General features: G+C 44.4%; 1 protein-coding gene across 4 annotated transcripts in view; it reads left to right on the top strand.

Moving 5' to 3' along the window:
* The window catches only part of serhl (serine hydrolase like), a 37,404-nt gene that overhangs the window by 16,930 nt on the left and 4,368 nt on the right, over positions 1-16,106 (top strand). For 3 of the 4 annotated variants that reach the window (XM_072271777.1, XM_072271775.1, XM_072271774.1), the window contains 5 exons: positions 639-742; positions 9,252-9,331; positions 11,955-11,989; positions 12,835-12,911; positions 14,358-14,451. In XM_072271777.1, the coding sequence (XP_072127878.1) occupies positions 639-742; positions 9,252-9,331; positions 11,955-11,989; positions 12,835-12,911; positions 14,358-14,451 (390 nt within the window). The remainder of the gene's footprint in view (positions 1-638; positions 743-9,251; positions 9,332-11,954; positions 11,990-12,834; positions 12,912-14,357; positions 14,452-16,106) is intronic. The other variant, XM_072271778.1, reaches the window with a different exon arrangement.

Genomic DNA, 16,106 nt, shown 5'->3' with positions numbered 1-16,106 from the left:
ATTACTTTTAAAGCAGAAGAGCAAGATGGGGAGAGACTGAAGAATTTGGTGAGTAGTCCCGGGAGACTGAAGGGTTGACTGCCAGTGGTGCTGGTGGGAGAGCAGCCACAATAAGGGGAATGACCTCAGGGTAAACCAGAGCTTGGGTCATTGGTAGGAATAGGGAAGAAAAAGGGACTTAAAGATGAGAGCTGGGATTTTATTGTACAAGTGGAGATGACAGACCTGGCTGATGTCATTTCAAGGCATTCTAATGAGGCGGGCACAGAAAGCTGAGCCTGGTACAGGCTGGAGTTTGCTCCATGTTCCTGAGCAGGTTGTTAACAATAATCGGACCAAGAGGTGACAAAGGTTTAACCAAGGTTTGTTTCTTACAGCACTTTACACGTTGTGGAAACAATATTATACTTGTGAAGGTGGATGATCTTATAGCTTGGTAAGATGTGGAGTGTGAGGAGGGGATGAGAGATTAATGATAAATCTACCTGAAACAAAAACAATTTGACTAAATTGTTTGAAAGAATGACCAAGTACTGACAGTGTTACATGTAGCAGGAGAGCAGGAAGTTGTCTTTTAATCAGTTGAAGTTGCTTTTCCTAAACTGAATTCCTATGAAGAAATGTGTTTTAATTACTAGTACACACAAGAAGAACAACTTAGGAATGCATTCAATGATCTTATAAAGCTGGAGAAGAAGCAGGGACCGCCCAGAGTGTATACTCCAGATGCAGCTCTAAAGAGGTAAGCAATGATATTAGGTCTGATGTGATCTAGTATGCTTTGAGATTTCCCAGAAATCTCCTGTTACCTTATGAATGCGGTGCTTGTAGTCCTGTAAAAGCTTGTGTGAAATGCCACAAAGAATGAGGCGGCAGTGTTGGCAAAATATAATCCCTGGGAAGTAAAAGCTGATCTCCCTGGTCTTTTATACATTTGTGGAATTTGGACATTGCTGGCAAGGCCAGAATATGTTGTTCGTATTTAATTGTCCCTGATGAGATGGTGTGGCTGCTGCTTTGAATAGAAGGTACTTCTACAGTGTAATGGAAAATATTTTAAAGTACATTCCTCATTCTTTACTGATTCAGAAGCAAGAAGTCTCTGCAAACAAAGGATGAGATAGTAAATTGGATTAGATATTGGCTTTGCAGGGGTATTGTGTGTGGATTTGATCACCTACCGACAGGAACGACGTCAATAAGATTGAAAGTGCTGAGAAATATTACAAAGATTTTGTCAGGACTTGAGGACCTAGATTATAGGAAAAGGTTAACTAGGTTAGGACATCATTCACTAGAACGTAGGAGAATGAGGGGATATTTATAGGTATACAAAATAATGAGGGGTATAGATAGGGTAAATGAAAGCAGGCTTTTTTCACTGAGGTTAGATGAGACTAGAACTAGAGGTAGGTAAAAATGAAATTACTTCATTTGAGTTAGTGCCTATAAAAAGTAGTCACTCTCCTTCCCCCCTCCCCGCCAAAAGTTTTCATGTTTTATTGTTTTACAGTAATGAATCATTGTGGATTTAATTTGGCTTTTTTGACGCTGAGCAACAGAAGAGACTCTTTCGTGTCAAAATGAAGACAAAATTTCTACAAATTTGTCTAAATTTATTACAATAATTAAACACAAAATAATTGATTGCATAATTATTCACCCCTTTCAAATTATATTTAGTAAATGCACCTTTGGCAGCAATTACAACCTTGAGTCTATGTGGATGGGTGTCCAGCTTTGCACATCTGGACACTGAAATTTTTCCCCATTCCCCTTTACAAAACTGCTCAAGCTCTGTCAGATTGCATGGGAATCGTGAATGAACAGCCCTTTTCAAGTCCAGCCACAAATTCTCAGTCGGATTGAGGTCTGGACTCCAATTTGGTCACTCCAGGACATTACCTTTGTTGTTTTGAAGCCATTCCTGTGTAGCTTTTGGCTTTATGCTTGGGGTGATTGCCTTGCTGGAAAACAAATCTCCCGAGTCGTAGTTCTCTTGCAGACTGCATCAGTTGTTCCTCCAAGTGTTCCCTGTATTTTGCTGCATTCATTTTACTCTCTACCTTCACAAGCCTTCCAGGGCCTGCTGCAGTGAAACATCCCCGCAGCATGATGCAGCAACCACCATGCTTCATGGTAGGGATGGTGTATTTTTGATTATATGTAGTGTTTTGAGCTTACACCATCATAGCATTTAATCTGATGGCCAAAAAAGCTCAATTTTGGTTTCATCAGACCATAGAACTTTCTTCCAGCTGACTTCAGAGTCTTCCATGTGCCTTCTGGCAAACTCTAGCAGAGATTCTCGCAGTTTGAATGTAGTTGCCAAGCTCCATAGATTTTACTTTATTATGTGAATCAGAATGGAAGTTGGATTTCTATTTATCAAGGTAATGGTGGCACTTTATTCCCTCTGGTTGTTGTCGACCTTCCCTATAGTTTCGTTCAGGCAAGTAATCTTCCCCCAACACCTCACCTTAGTGCAGTTGGGAAGAATTGTCCAAACTTGGTTCCATTCTTGCCTGTCAGAAGCAGACACCTGCGGCAGTGGCTTCCCTTGCATCTAGTGGAGGTTTGTGAGGATCTACATGTGCCTACCTCCATGCAGCTTCTTGGTCACCCACAGGCACGGAGTGTCTCAATGCGACCTCCCTTACATCAAATTTAATTGACATTCAACCATACGCACGTATACAACTAAAGGAAACAGAGTTTTTTCATGGCTAAAGTACAAAACATAGTACCTACAGTCACACACAGCACATATAGTTACGAAAGCACATCCAGTCACAAGAAGTAATACGTATTAGCACAGGTTCCTGTGTAACATAGCCTGAAGAGTAATGGTGCATGGAGTGTTCTCCTGGAGCCATCTTTCTGCAAGAACAAGTATGGCAGCAGTTCCTTATCTTGCTGTGTGTCTGCGGCAGATAAAAGCAATCCAGCTTGTCTTCCGGGACCAAACTCTGGAGAGCAGCACCGACAGCAGGGGTCAGCACCCCACCCAGCACGGGTTCCAGTGTGCCTGATGTGCCTCTGCTCTCTCCCAATCTGTCTCCAACGCCTTCTTCCCTCAGTGGCTAGAATAGGCAACGCCAGGGCATGAGGGCCTGGTTCACACAACAACTGAGGTCACGCAGCTCCCCCGACATTGGTCTCACCAATGAACTGGGCTTGCGGTATTTTATTTATCCACGTCCAACAGGGTCTTGCAATCACAAGGAAAATATTTAAGGGAAACATTGCACCGTTTGTTGGACTCTGTACAGCTTTTGACGCCTTCTTCCCTGGGTGACTGTAGCAGGTGTCGACACCTTACACAATACGCCTATGCTTTGCAGCAACACCCTGGTGAGGTAGACGCAGTACTTGGTGTTATTTATATCCAGCAGCGTCTTGCAATCATAGGAAAAACAGAAAGGCCACTGCAGTCAAGTGCCACCATCTTACCAGGAATTTGTTAGCTGGAATTATGGCACTTGGGCAGTTTCAGAGATAAGCTTTATAAAATTCCGCATTAATTAAATGACTTGAGTTTAAGGACCCCAGTGGTTGTGGTGGGATTGGGATCAGTGATCCAGAACATGAGGTGGCACAGAAGTGCTGCCTCACAGACCTGCCCACCCAGGTTCAATTCTGCCCTTGGGCATCGTCTGGGTGGAGTTTGCATGATCTCCCTGTACCGCGTGGGATTCCTCTCCGTATCGCAAATGCACTCATGCTGGTAGGTTGGTTGCCTGCTGTAAATGGCCCCCAGTTTGTAGTTGAGTGGTAGAATCTGGGAAAGTGTGGAGAGTAAAACTGGATCGTTGTAAGTATTTGTTTAGTGGGCTAAAAAGCCTGCTTCTGTGCTCTATGACTCATTGCCAGTCCAGTAGCCTAACCAGCACATCACCATCCAGATGGGGCATATTGCTATTCCCTTCCCATCAACTCTACTGTCCCATCTCTCTGCTGTCTATCAGATCGTCTGAAACTATCCCACCCCATATCCTCAGATTCCTAAAGCTTGTCTGCTTCCACCTTCTTTCTTTCCCCCCATCAATGTCTTGTTCACTGGAATGTGTTTTGAAGGAGGGAAATCATTGGATTCATTTAAACGTGAAACTCAAATTCAAGTTTTAATGTCATTCATCCATACACGTGTACACCTAGACGAAATACCGTTCCTCTGGGGCCAAGGTGCAGAACACAGTCCATATAGTCACACGCAACACATACAGTCACAAAAAAAAATCTTCAGGCTTGAGTGTCATGGCCTGAAGATTGATGGTGCATGGGTTGTTGTCTTGGAGCCACGTTTCTGTAAGAATAAGTACGCAGCAGTTTCTCATCTCTCACTTGGTCAGGTGCAAATGAAGCTAATCCAGTTTGTTTTCCAGATGGCGAACATTGGAGAATGGTATTGACAGGAGGGCTGGCCTGCAGCGATTAGCCTTTGACCTAGCATGCTTGCTGCACTTCTCTTTTCTCTCACCACTTCCAGTGTCTGTAACTGGACCCGAAGAGGCCACTCTCGACCATCTTACCAGCATCTTAGTTTCAATTCTTTCAAAGCCTTTAACAACTTTGCCTTCCTCTCTCAGAAGAAATCCCTCTCCTCTTGAAGACATGAGGAGGAATTTCTTCCGTCAGAAGTTCACAAGTCTTAAGAAGTCATTAGCCCAGAGAGCTGTGGCGACTGGGTCATTGCATATATTCAAGGATGTGATAGTGTCAGGGGGAATTTGGGCCTAGATCAGATCAGCCATAATCCTTCTAGGTGTCAGAGAAAGTCCATTTGCCCTATTCCTGCTCTGGTTTTGTATCTTCTTGTCTCAAGTTCAAGTTTATTGTAATTCAACCGTGGACGTGTATACCACCAAACGGAGCAATGTTCTTCCAGACCAAGGTGCACAATGCACTACGCATAAATCACACACATAATACATAGGGTAATATTACCAGTAGTAAATTAACAAATGAAATGGTGCATTTGCGACACAAGTTTAAGAAGTAAAAACAGTATAACACTACTGGTGCTTCATGCATGATGAGACCTGGGTGCTGGCAGGGAGTTCAGTAGTCTTGTGGCTTGGGGGGTGAAGCTGTTCCCCATCCTGGCAGTTCCTGTCCTAATGCTGCTGTTCCTCCATCCTGATGATAGGGGGTCAAAGAGATTGTTGGACAGATGGGAGGGACCATTGATAATGCTAAGTGACTTCGGTAAGCAGTGCTCTTGATGGAAGAAGAATGGCCTACTCCTGCACCTATTTTCTACGTTTCTAAAAGAGACTCTAGTTATCCTCAGTCCTCGCAGTCTTTTGTAGGTACTTGTGGTCAGATGCCATACAATTCCCATGCCAGATAGTGATGAAGCTGATCAGGAAACTCTCAAGGTGCATTTCTTAGAATTGGTTGGTGGGGGCCTTCCATTATCTCAAGAAGTGGAGACACTGCTGTGCTTTCTTGACTAAAGAGGTGGTGTTGAGGGACCAGGTGAGATCATCCATTGTGTGTACTCCCAGAAACTTGGTTCTTCTAACGCTCTCCACGGAGGAGCCGTGTATGTGCAGTGAGGAGTGGTCACCCTGCACCTTCCTAAAGCCCACAATCATCTCTTTGGTCTTGTCCACGTTGAGACTCAAGTTGTTGTGGCCGCACCAATCTGCCATCCACTCCACCTCTCTGTAAGCCATCTCATCATAGTTGTTGATCGGGCCAGCTGCTGTTGTGTCATCAGCGAATTTGATGACTCAGTTTGAACTGGATCTAGCGGTGCAGTCACGCATCAGCAACGTGAACGGCAGCAGGCTTGAGCACACAGCCCTCGGGGGGCACCGGTGCTCAATGTGATGGAGCTAGAGATGTTTCTGCCAACACAGACTGACTGTGACCATTCTGTCAAGAGGTCCAGGATCCAGTTAGAGAGGGAGTGACGTTGAGACCCAGTGCTGATAGTTAGCCACCAGCTTCTGAAGGATGATCACTGAGCTGAGGTCGATAAGCAGCATCCTGGCATATGAGGCACCATTCTGCAGGGTGGGATAGGACGGAGTGGCGTGTAGAGGCTGTGGCATCATCGTTGGACCGATTTAAGTGATAGGCAAGCTGGAAGGGGTTCAATGTAGCAGGAAGATGGGATCTAAGGTGGATCACAACCAGCTGCTCAAAGCACACCATTATTGTTGTGGTCGGTGCCACTGGATGGTTGAGGTTGAGGAGGCAGGTTACTGTTGCCCTCTTGGATACCGGGATGATATTCGTCACCTTGGAGACTGAGGGGACAGTGGACTGTTCCAAAGGGGTGTTGCAGATGTCTGTTAGAACCTCAGTTAACTGGACTGCACGGTCCCGCAGCATCTGACCAGGTACTGCACATTATCAGGCCCCACTGCTTTATGTGGGTTGACCCTGGTTAGGGTCTTCCACACATCAGCTGTGGTTGGTCAGAGTGCCTGCACCTCGGTGGCTGGCAGGGGGAGCTTCTTCACCAGCACATCGTCCTGTGCATCAAACTGAACATAAAAGACATTCAGCTTATCAGGAAGAGAAGTGTCACCATCACTGACGTGCAGGGTGTATCTTGTAGCTCATTATGGTCTGAGTGCCCTGCCACACGTGCCTGATGTCTCTGGTGTCACAGAAGTGTCTGTATATTCTTGGTGAGTAACCCTGCTTTGTCTTCCTGATTTTGCAGGAAAGTGCAGCTCTTGCTGACTTGACAGCCGCTTCATCTGAAGACAACATCCAGATTTCTCAGCCGTGTCTGAACCTCTGCTGTCAGCCATGACTTCTGATTTACCCTCACGTAGTTGAGTTTAATAACAGTGACACCTTCTACAAGCATTTCTGTTTGTAGCCAGTCACTGATCTCATTGATGTTAGTGTTCCAGTCCGCGTTTTTTAAAGCAGTCCTGCAATGCTGACGTTTCTCATTCTGGCCTGGCCTTTATCTCCCTTTGAACTGGGTTAATCAGTGGTCAAAGAATCCCTCTTGGGGACTGGGAGCGGTTTTGTATACATCATGGATGCTGGTAGATGTCCAGCATCTGCGGAATTTCTTGTGTTTATGAACCAGGTCGAATGTGTTTTCACCTTCAGCAAAGTCAACGTGCTGATAGAGTTTAGACAGGGCTGTTTTCTAGGTTAGCATGGTTGAAGTCACCAGCAACACTAAAGAAACTATTCATAGTGTGATTTGCAAGTCACTGATGGCACCGTAGAGGTCACATAGTGCTTCTACAGCGTTAGCCCACTTCACCATTAAGAGCTCTACCATAGGTGAACAGTGGGTCATCATTACTGAGGTGTTCACACACCAGTTCTTATTAACATGGATACATAGACCTCCACTGTGGGTCTTGCCGGAGATGGTGGGAATTCTGCCGGCTCTAACTGGATGGCCGCTTCAGGGACAGCATCTTGGAGCCACATTTCCATCAAAGTTCAAAGTAAATTTATCAACAGATACATATACAGTACATCATTATATACAATCCTGAGATACATTGTCTTATGGGCATACTCAATAAATCCTTAATAACCATAACATAATCAATGAAAGACTGCACCAACTTGGGTGTCCAGTCAGTGTGCAAAAGACAGGAAATTGTGCAAATACAAAAAGAAAGAAATAATAATAATAAATAATAAGTATTGAGAACATGAGATGAAAAGTCTTTGAAAGTGAGCCCTTAGATTGTGGATCAATGATGGGTCAAGTGAAGTTATCCCCGTTAGTTCAAGAGTCTGATCGTCGAGGGTAATAACTGTTCCTGAACCTGGTGGTGTGAGTCCTGAGGCTTCTGTACCCTCTTGATTGAAACTTATAAGATTATTCGGGGATTGGACAAGCTAGAGGCAGGAAACATGTTCCCGATGTTGGGGGAGTCCAGAACCAGAGGCCACAGTTCAAGAATAAGGAGTAGACAATTTAGAACGGAGTTGAGGAAAAACTTTTTCACACAGAGGGTTGTGGTTCTGTGGAATGCTCTGCCTCAGAGGGCAGTGGACGCCAATTCTCTGGATTCTTTCAAAAAAGAGTTAGGTAGAGCTCTTAAAGATAGCGGAGTAAAGGGATATGGGGAGAAGGCAGGAAAAGGGTACTGATTGTGGATGATCAGCCATGATCACAGTGAATGGTGGTGCTGGCTCGAAGGGCTGAATGGCCTACTCCTGCACCTGTTGTCTATTGTCTTCCTCGTGGCAGCAGCGAGAAGACAGAATGCCCTGGGTGGTGGGATCTCTGATGGTGGATGCTGCTTTCCTGCAGCAGTGTTTCGTGTAGATGTGCTCAATGGTGGGGAGGGCTTTACCCGCGATGAACTGGGCTCTATCCACACTTCCTGTAGGATTTTCCATTCAAGGCCGTTGGTGTTTCCATACCAGGCTATGATGCAGCCAATCAACATCTGTAGAAGTTTGTCACAGTTTTAGATGTCGTGCTGAATCTCAGTAAACTCCTAAGGAAATAGAATGAATGCACAGCTGTCCTTTATCCCACTCTGATTCAGTCTCAGATGCAGATAATCTAGTTTATTTTCTAGCAATTGAACATTTCAAAGCGGAATCGACAGGAGAGCTTACCTGCAAGGTTTTGCTTTTAGTTTCTTACAAATACCAGCACGTTTTATGCACTTTTGTTTCTGTCAATTTAGCTGCTCTAAAGAAAGTCATCGGACAGGGAGTAGTCTCTCACCACCAGGCTGCAGACCTTGAAGCAACCTCCACAACCCTAACTACTATCTTGGTGTAGCAACACTGACCAGTTTGCACTACAATTGACTTTGTTCTTGTTTTTTTCTAAGTATGTTATTTCATGCAATTCTTGTATAATTTACGTTTTTCTTGTGATTGCTTTGTCTTGACACTCTGCCTGTGCTGCTGCTGCAAGCAAGTTTCTCATTATACCTGTGCACTGATGTACTTGAGTATATGACAGTAAACTCAGCATTGACTTAAATATCCTTCATCCCTTATACCATTTTAGTGAGTCTCACTACAGTGTCTCCAAAGCCCTTTCCAAGTCAAGGTGCCCCAGTTTGTAGTGAAACTGTGATGCGCCACGAGAGTTTTGCTGTAACACCAGCATACTGAGTGAGTACAGGTTATGTTAGCGGTGGTTGACAGTGGTAGCATCTCCAACAGCTTGGTCATTCAGAACCTGCAGTATGTTTGGAACTGTGTGAACAAAGTAAAGGCCAATCATGAGATTCCTTCCTCTGCCTCGATGTTGTCCAAAGTTTAACTAATCTTTTATTCTTCAGGCTTTTGCAAAGAAATCAATCGCTATCAGAGGAAAGTGCCAAACTCCTGTTTCAGCGTGGCTCCAAGCAGGTACCTGGAGGTAAGTTTGGCTGCAGGATGAGAGCAGCTATTGTGAACTTTCTGTCTGATTTCAGAATTACTTAATTCATAATATATCTTGTAAATACAGCCAGGTCACATCTTTCTTTACATTCCTTGTACCGTCAATTCCATAGTTATAGTGAATCAACACCACTCCTTAAACACTGCAGCTGTGAAGTGTTTGAAGGCTGTTACTCAGGGCTAGTCCTTCGTTGTACAGAGGCAGCAGGACGAGGCTCTGGCCCTTCCCCGCAGAACCTCTGGGCTTCATTCTATCCCTCAGCACATACTCCTGCACCTTTATCCGATTATTATTGCGTTTTGTAACTTCAAAACATTAAACTAATTTAAAGGAAGACAAGGGAGTACAAAATGTGAGACTAGCTTTGAGTTTACTTTAAGTGAGGCAGAAACGTGTCATGTGGTAGCGTGATGATGTATGCAGTTCACAAAGGAGATGGTGATGGACTTTAGGAAGACCAAGCCTGCACTCCTCCCTGTTACTATTGATATTGAGGACATGGATGTGGATGGATGTACCTGGATGACAGACTTGAGTGGGGCACCAACACAGAGGCTGTGTACAAGAAGGGCTAGAGTTGCCTCTATTTCCCGAGGAGACTGAGGACTTTTGGAGTATGCAGGCCTCTCCTTCACATGTTCTACCAGTCTGTTGTCGCCAGTACAATCTTCTATATGGTGGTGTGCTGGGGCAATGACAACAGCCTCAATAAACTGATTATAGGAGTCAAACAAGATACACTGGAGGCTGTGGTAAACCAAAGGACCCTACGGAAAATCCTGGCAATGTTGGGTAGTGTTTCTCACCCTCTGCATACTTACCTTGGCTGAACAGAGGAGCACTTTTAGTAATAGACTAAGACAACTGTGCTACTCCAAAAAGCACCATGAGGTCATTTTTACTCTCAGCCATTAAGTTCTATAATGAGTCAACCTATAGCTGGGGAAGTGATGACCCCCTCCCCCCCTCCTGTTAGACTGTTTGAGCTAACTTATTTTTTATTCTTTCTTCCTTCTCTTCTAATATTTGTATATCTGTGCACTTGTAATGCTACTGTGACACTGTAATTTCCTTTGGGATCAGTAAAGTAAGTATATACATATGTCCCAGAATGAACTATTTAAATGAACAAAATTGCTTTAAAAAATATATATATACAATATTACTCAAATAATGTATACAAAACAATTATGCTTCTAAACGTTTGACTAAGGCAGTGTCAAAAGGAGGTACAATTTTGAGAGGCTGAGAGCCAAGTCCATCATTACTTCATGGACCGAGCGGCCAGTTTATGCTGCGGCAATTCTATGAATGTGTTATGTGTGGAGAGAAGCAAAAGAGAACAATTTTACCTCCTTTCTGGTTTGAGATGCACACCTAGCAGTATACAGGACAGTACGCATCGGAAACAGAGGTGAATAGAACCTCAAATGTTGTAGAATGTTGTAATGGTAAACCATAAAGTCATTAGGCCCATCAAGTTGATGGCAGCACCTGGGGAACCGATCTCAATGGTTCTACTTCCTCTCTCCCTAATACCCCTGCAGCCACAGCAGCGTAGCGATTAGCATGACACTATTACAGCTTGGGGCGTTCCAGAGTTCTGAGCTCAATTCTGGTGCCATTCTATAAGGAATCTACATGTCTGCCCCGTGGATATGTGGGTTTTCTCCTGGTCCTCTGGTTTCCTCCCACAGTCCAAAGACATACTGGGTAGGTTAATTGGTCATTGTAAATTGTCCAGTGATTAGGTTAGGGGTAATCAGGTTTGTCAGTGGTTGCTGGTGTGTGGCTCGAAGGGCTGGAAGGGCCTATTGCTAAATAAATTCATTCTCATTTTCTTTCTCTCTCTCTCTCTCTCTCTCTCTCTCTCACACACACACACACACACACACACACACACACACACACACACACATATATACACACACACACACACACACACACACACACACACTCTCTCTCTCTCTGAGCCCCCAATGTCCCTTTGATTCCCTTTCCCATTAAAATGTATAACAGTAGCCATTTAACCTACCAGTGCATCTTTGTGATCTGGTGGGGGGAACCAAGCATCTGGTTAAAACCCAGGCAGTCACAGAAAAATCATGTCAACTCTGAGGTTAGGATCAAAGCTGGGTCACTAAATGTGAGGCAGCAGCTCTGCCTGTGTGCTGCCCAGCCGTTGTGATGCCAAGGTGTGGACTAGCCAATAGAAATGGCATTGCTTTCCAGTGCTTTCACCCACAGCTCAACCTGTCCCTAGGAGAAAGAACTTCAGTTAGAAACAGGAAGAATCAAAAGCCACTTTCAAATTTCTAAAGGGATCATTATACGTAATGACCATAAAGTGTGGTAATGTTTTCTTAGAGAGAGAAGCACGCAGATGGTACTCGAGATGCCTCTTCCTAGCGGGGTAGTTGAGACAGATCTCCAGATCTGAAACATAAACTGCGTCTCCTTCCTCAGATGCTGCCTGATCTGATGGGCGTTTTCAGCACTGTCCGGTTTTGTTTCGGATTCGGCAGTTTTGTCTTTTTTCATTTCCAGTTCAGAATTTTTTTTAATATAATTCTGTTTACTTCTGTTTTCTCTTCTCAAGGTATTGTGTTCACTAGAGATTTGAAAATCAATCTGGTGAGTTTTCTGTTGATTCCAGCTATTGTAATTAATCAGTGCACCACTTCCTTCCATTGTGATGCTAGATAGGTCAGAACAGGGGCAGGATGCAGAATTAAAGTGGGCAGGCAATGGGAGCCAACACCTCACTAAATACCCCATCACTCCTCTGACAGAACTTTGATGAAATTTGTAAGTCACTTTCTTCTGCTACTGTAAATGACTTAACCAAACTTTGCACATATCCCTGTGTAACCTTGGGCAAAGCCAAGAGTAGTTCTGGGCACCTGTGGCCAGTGACATATTTCAGGTCCCACAGATCCTCAAACTTTAATCACCCTTGCATGTACACACACAGGGATTGTGTCCACGTGGAATATGGAAACATAAGGCAATATGTTACTTTTTATGAGAGGGAGAAGTTGGGGATTCGGGGTCTGATATTTGATGTTCTGTTGGTGTTTTTACTTTGTGCGCAAATCTGTTAGTTTTTGTGTCTGAGAGAGGAATTTGGTGGTTTTGAAACTATTGTCGCTGTTCTTTTCTGTGAGGAGGGGGCTGGGAATTTGATGTTATCCTCGGTGTTTTTTTCTGGTGGGGGGCTGGGGATTTGATGTTTTTTGTGAGGGAGTGGTGGGGAGGCGGTTTGGGCTTTGTGAATTTTGTTTCTTTTTCGTGTCAGGGAGTGATTTCAACAATGCCCATGGTTTTCCTGTATTTCATGGCTGTCTGGAGAAGATGGATATCAAATGGGGACCTTGACAATAAATTGAACTGTTGAACCTTTAGACATTTGACCAGATCAGGATACCACAGAACCTAATGTTCTTTTTGTCATGTTTTTATTTCTTATCGAACCAAAGCGCTCTCCTGTAAGGATGTCCATTGACCAGTGTCTACAGTTTCAGAAGAATATAAGGGCAGTTGTACTCCTTATTTTGTAAGTACGTCACCCATCCTTTAATCCGCTATGTTGGGTAGTTGGTACCACTCTCACTGGAGCAGTGAAGTATTGTCTCAAAAGCCAGCAGTCTGCAGTAATAAGCAGATGCCCTGCCATTGGAGTATTGCTTTTTCAATGAGACTACGCTGAGCTGGCCAAGAAACCTCACCAACACCTCTACTGCCTCAGGAGGCTAAAGAAATTCGGCATGTCCCCGTAGGCTCTTGCCAATTTTTATCGATGCGCTATAGGAAGTGTCTGGATGCGCAACGCTTGCGTGTGGCAGCTTCTCTGCATATGGCCGCAAGAAATTTCAGAGTTGTGTACACAGGTCAGGACCCCCTTCCATGGACTCTGTCTGTACTTCTCACTACCTCAGTAAGGCAGGCAGTGTAATCAAAGACCCCACCTACTCTGGACATTTCCCGCTTCTCCCTCTCCCGTCAGGCAAAAGATACAAAAGCCTGAAAGCACCTCCCCTAGGATTCAGGGACAGTTTCTCTCCCACTGTTATCAGACTTTTGAATATAACTGCACTTTGTTGGTAGCTTTTATAGTTTACTCTGCTTATTGTTTAACCTTATTCTAGCTCAATGCGCCGTGTAATGATTTGATCTGTATAACAACAATGCAAGACAAGCTTTTCACTGTATTTGTGACAGTAATAAAACAACCAAACCAGGTGGATGAAAGACCCACCGAATTCCCTCAGTGTTCCAGACAATATTTTCCCCCCTCAAACCACAACACAGCCTGCTCGTCCAGTCACTTCACTCTTCATTCTTTCTGAGAGTTTTAAAGTGCTCTAGCTGGATACTGCATTTACCAAAGTACCTGAACTTCAGTAGCGCCACAAGGGCTTTGGGACCACCGGAGTTGATGGAAGGTGTGTAGAGATTATATAACCATATAACAATTACAGCACAGAAACAGGCCATCTTGGCCCTTCTAGTCCATGCTGAACTCTTACTCTCACCTAGCCCCACCGACCTGCACTCAGCCCATGACCCTCCATTCCTTTCCTGTCCATATAGCTGTCCAATTTAACTTTAAACGACAACTTCGAACCTGCCTCAACCACTTCTGCTGGAAGCCCGTTCCACACAGCCACCACTCTCTGAGTAAAGAAGTTCCCACTCATGTTACCCTTAAACTTTTGCCCTTTAACTCTCAACTCACGTCCTCTTGTTTGAATCTCCCCGACTCTCAGGTAGGTTCAGGGCTCTACTTTTTGCTGTTTTCGGTAAAGCCTGGGAGAAGGAAGCTGACCTTTGCTTCCAGCTCTGAGTGGAAGTTACTCTAAATCTGTTGGCTGGTTCGGGCATGCTGTGCATTGGAGCACTACTTTCACTAGGGCTATCAGACATGTTTCTTGGGGGGAAATGGGCAGCTTGTTACCCCTCGGTCTTTCCATATTTACCAGCTGCTGTTCATTCCCCTCAGCGCAGAGAATGGATTGTCTAAGGACGAAAAAATGAAGCCCGATTGCCCGCCATACAGTCTCTTAATGGAGGGATACCAGAATGTCTTAAAGAAGGTAAAGGTCAGGCTGTGAAGTAGATTTCACCATTAGAATCTCTGGATATTACTGATGTTAAAGAACAGGCATATACCTTGACTCTTTCCCTAACACAGGGTTCCACGGACCCCTCGGTTAATGTTGGGGGTCCGTGGCATAAGAAAAGATTGGGAACCCCTGCCCTAACATATAGGAGCAGAATTAGGCCATTCAGCCCATCAAATCTGGACTGCTGTTCAATAATGGCTTTTTAAACTCCATTCTCTCACCTTTTCCCTGTTACCAATCAGGAACCTGTCAATCTCTGTCCCAGTGCTTTGACTTCCACAGTCCTCTGTGACAACAAATTACACAGATTCGCCACCCCTGGGGCTGAAGAAATTCCTTTCGTAGTAGTTATGATTGCACATGGGTAGACTCTCATTCAAGGCTTGAGGAGGGCCTTTATCCTTTGAATAACATATTATGGTTACTAGACCAGTTCTGTGCCATTTGGCAGTAAACATTGTGGGGGATTTTTTGTATCATTTTGTTGGGTGTCTACTGGTGACACACGGCTTTGGATACACCGTCATCATCATATTCATGATTGGTACAGTTAAGAATGCCACAAACTTGCATAAGGACATTTGCCTTTAGTCAGCATGTTTATAGTGATCTGTTCTAGTTGATAGAGCTTCTGCCTTGCAACTCCAGAAACCCAGGTTCAGTCCTCCCTGTCTGTGTGTGGAATCTGCACGTTTTTCTTGTAGTCAAGTGGATTCCCTCCAGGTGCCCCAGTTTCCACCAAAGACATGCAGGTCGATAGATTATTGGCCAGTGTAGAATTGCCCCTAGTTAGTTTGTGGGTGAGTGGTGGAATTTCGGGGTGGGCGTAATGAATTAACCTGCCAATTGGCATGACTTTGGAGTGCGGGTGGAAACTGGAGCACCGGTGAGAAAATCTGCAGGCCACAGGGAAAACATGCAAACCCACATGGATTGACAAGACTCTGGGACTTAATAGAGTGCATCCTACCTCTACTACCACTATTACTAGAGTGCATCCCAGCTTCTTAAAAGAAGTGGCTAGGGGGTAAGTGGAAGCATTGATTGTGATCTTCCAAAGTTCCCCAAATGTTTGAATGGACCCAGGATGGAAAACTGGAAAGGCAGAATACAGAAGGGATACAAAACACAGGAACCATTCATTTTAATAGCTCTCATTGGGAGTCCCTTGCAAGAAAGCAGTAGCAAGAGGTTTTAAAAAAAGTCATCATTTTTCGGCAGAGCTAGCATGGCTGTATGAAAATAAAATCACATTTTCACAGATTTATTTGGGTTCTTTGAAATTGTGATGATCAGAATGGACGAATGTGAACCTGTACGTGTGGAGTATCAGGATTTCCAGATGGCCTTTGATAAAGACCTTAACAGCACATTTCCCAAACATGCTAAAGATTCTGACTTGCCAGGTGCTGGAGATGTTAGTGCTGTCAGCCACTGATAACGCGACACAGCCTGATCTCAGTACAGTGGCTTTGCGGTAAAACTCCAGTGAAAAATTGCAGCCTGGGTCCAAACTAGGGCACTAGAACTTTGGAGCTACTGTAGTGAGATTCATTAAGATGGTGGTTGGGATGAAGGTCATCAAATTCACATGCACAAGTGCAATGAAAATCTTAATTGCAGCA

Source organism: Mobula birostris, chromosome 11 (genome assembly GCF_030028105.1).
Source record: "Mobula birostris isolate sMobBir1 chromosome 11, sMobBir1.hap1, whole genome shotgun sequence".
In the NCBI taxonomy this organism is placed as follows: domain Eukaryota; kingdom Metazoa; phylum Chordata; class Chondrichthyes; order Myliobatiformes; family Myliobatidae; genus Mobula; species Mobula birostris.
This window is presented reverse-complemented; position numbering and strand designations above follow the sequence as displayed.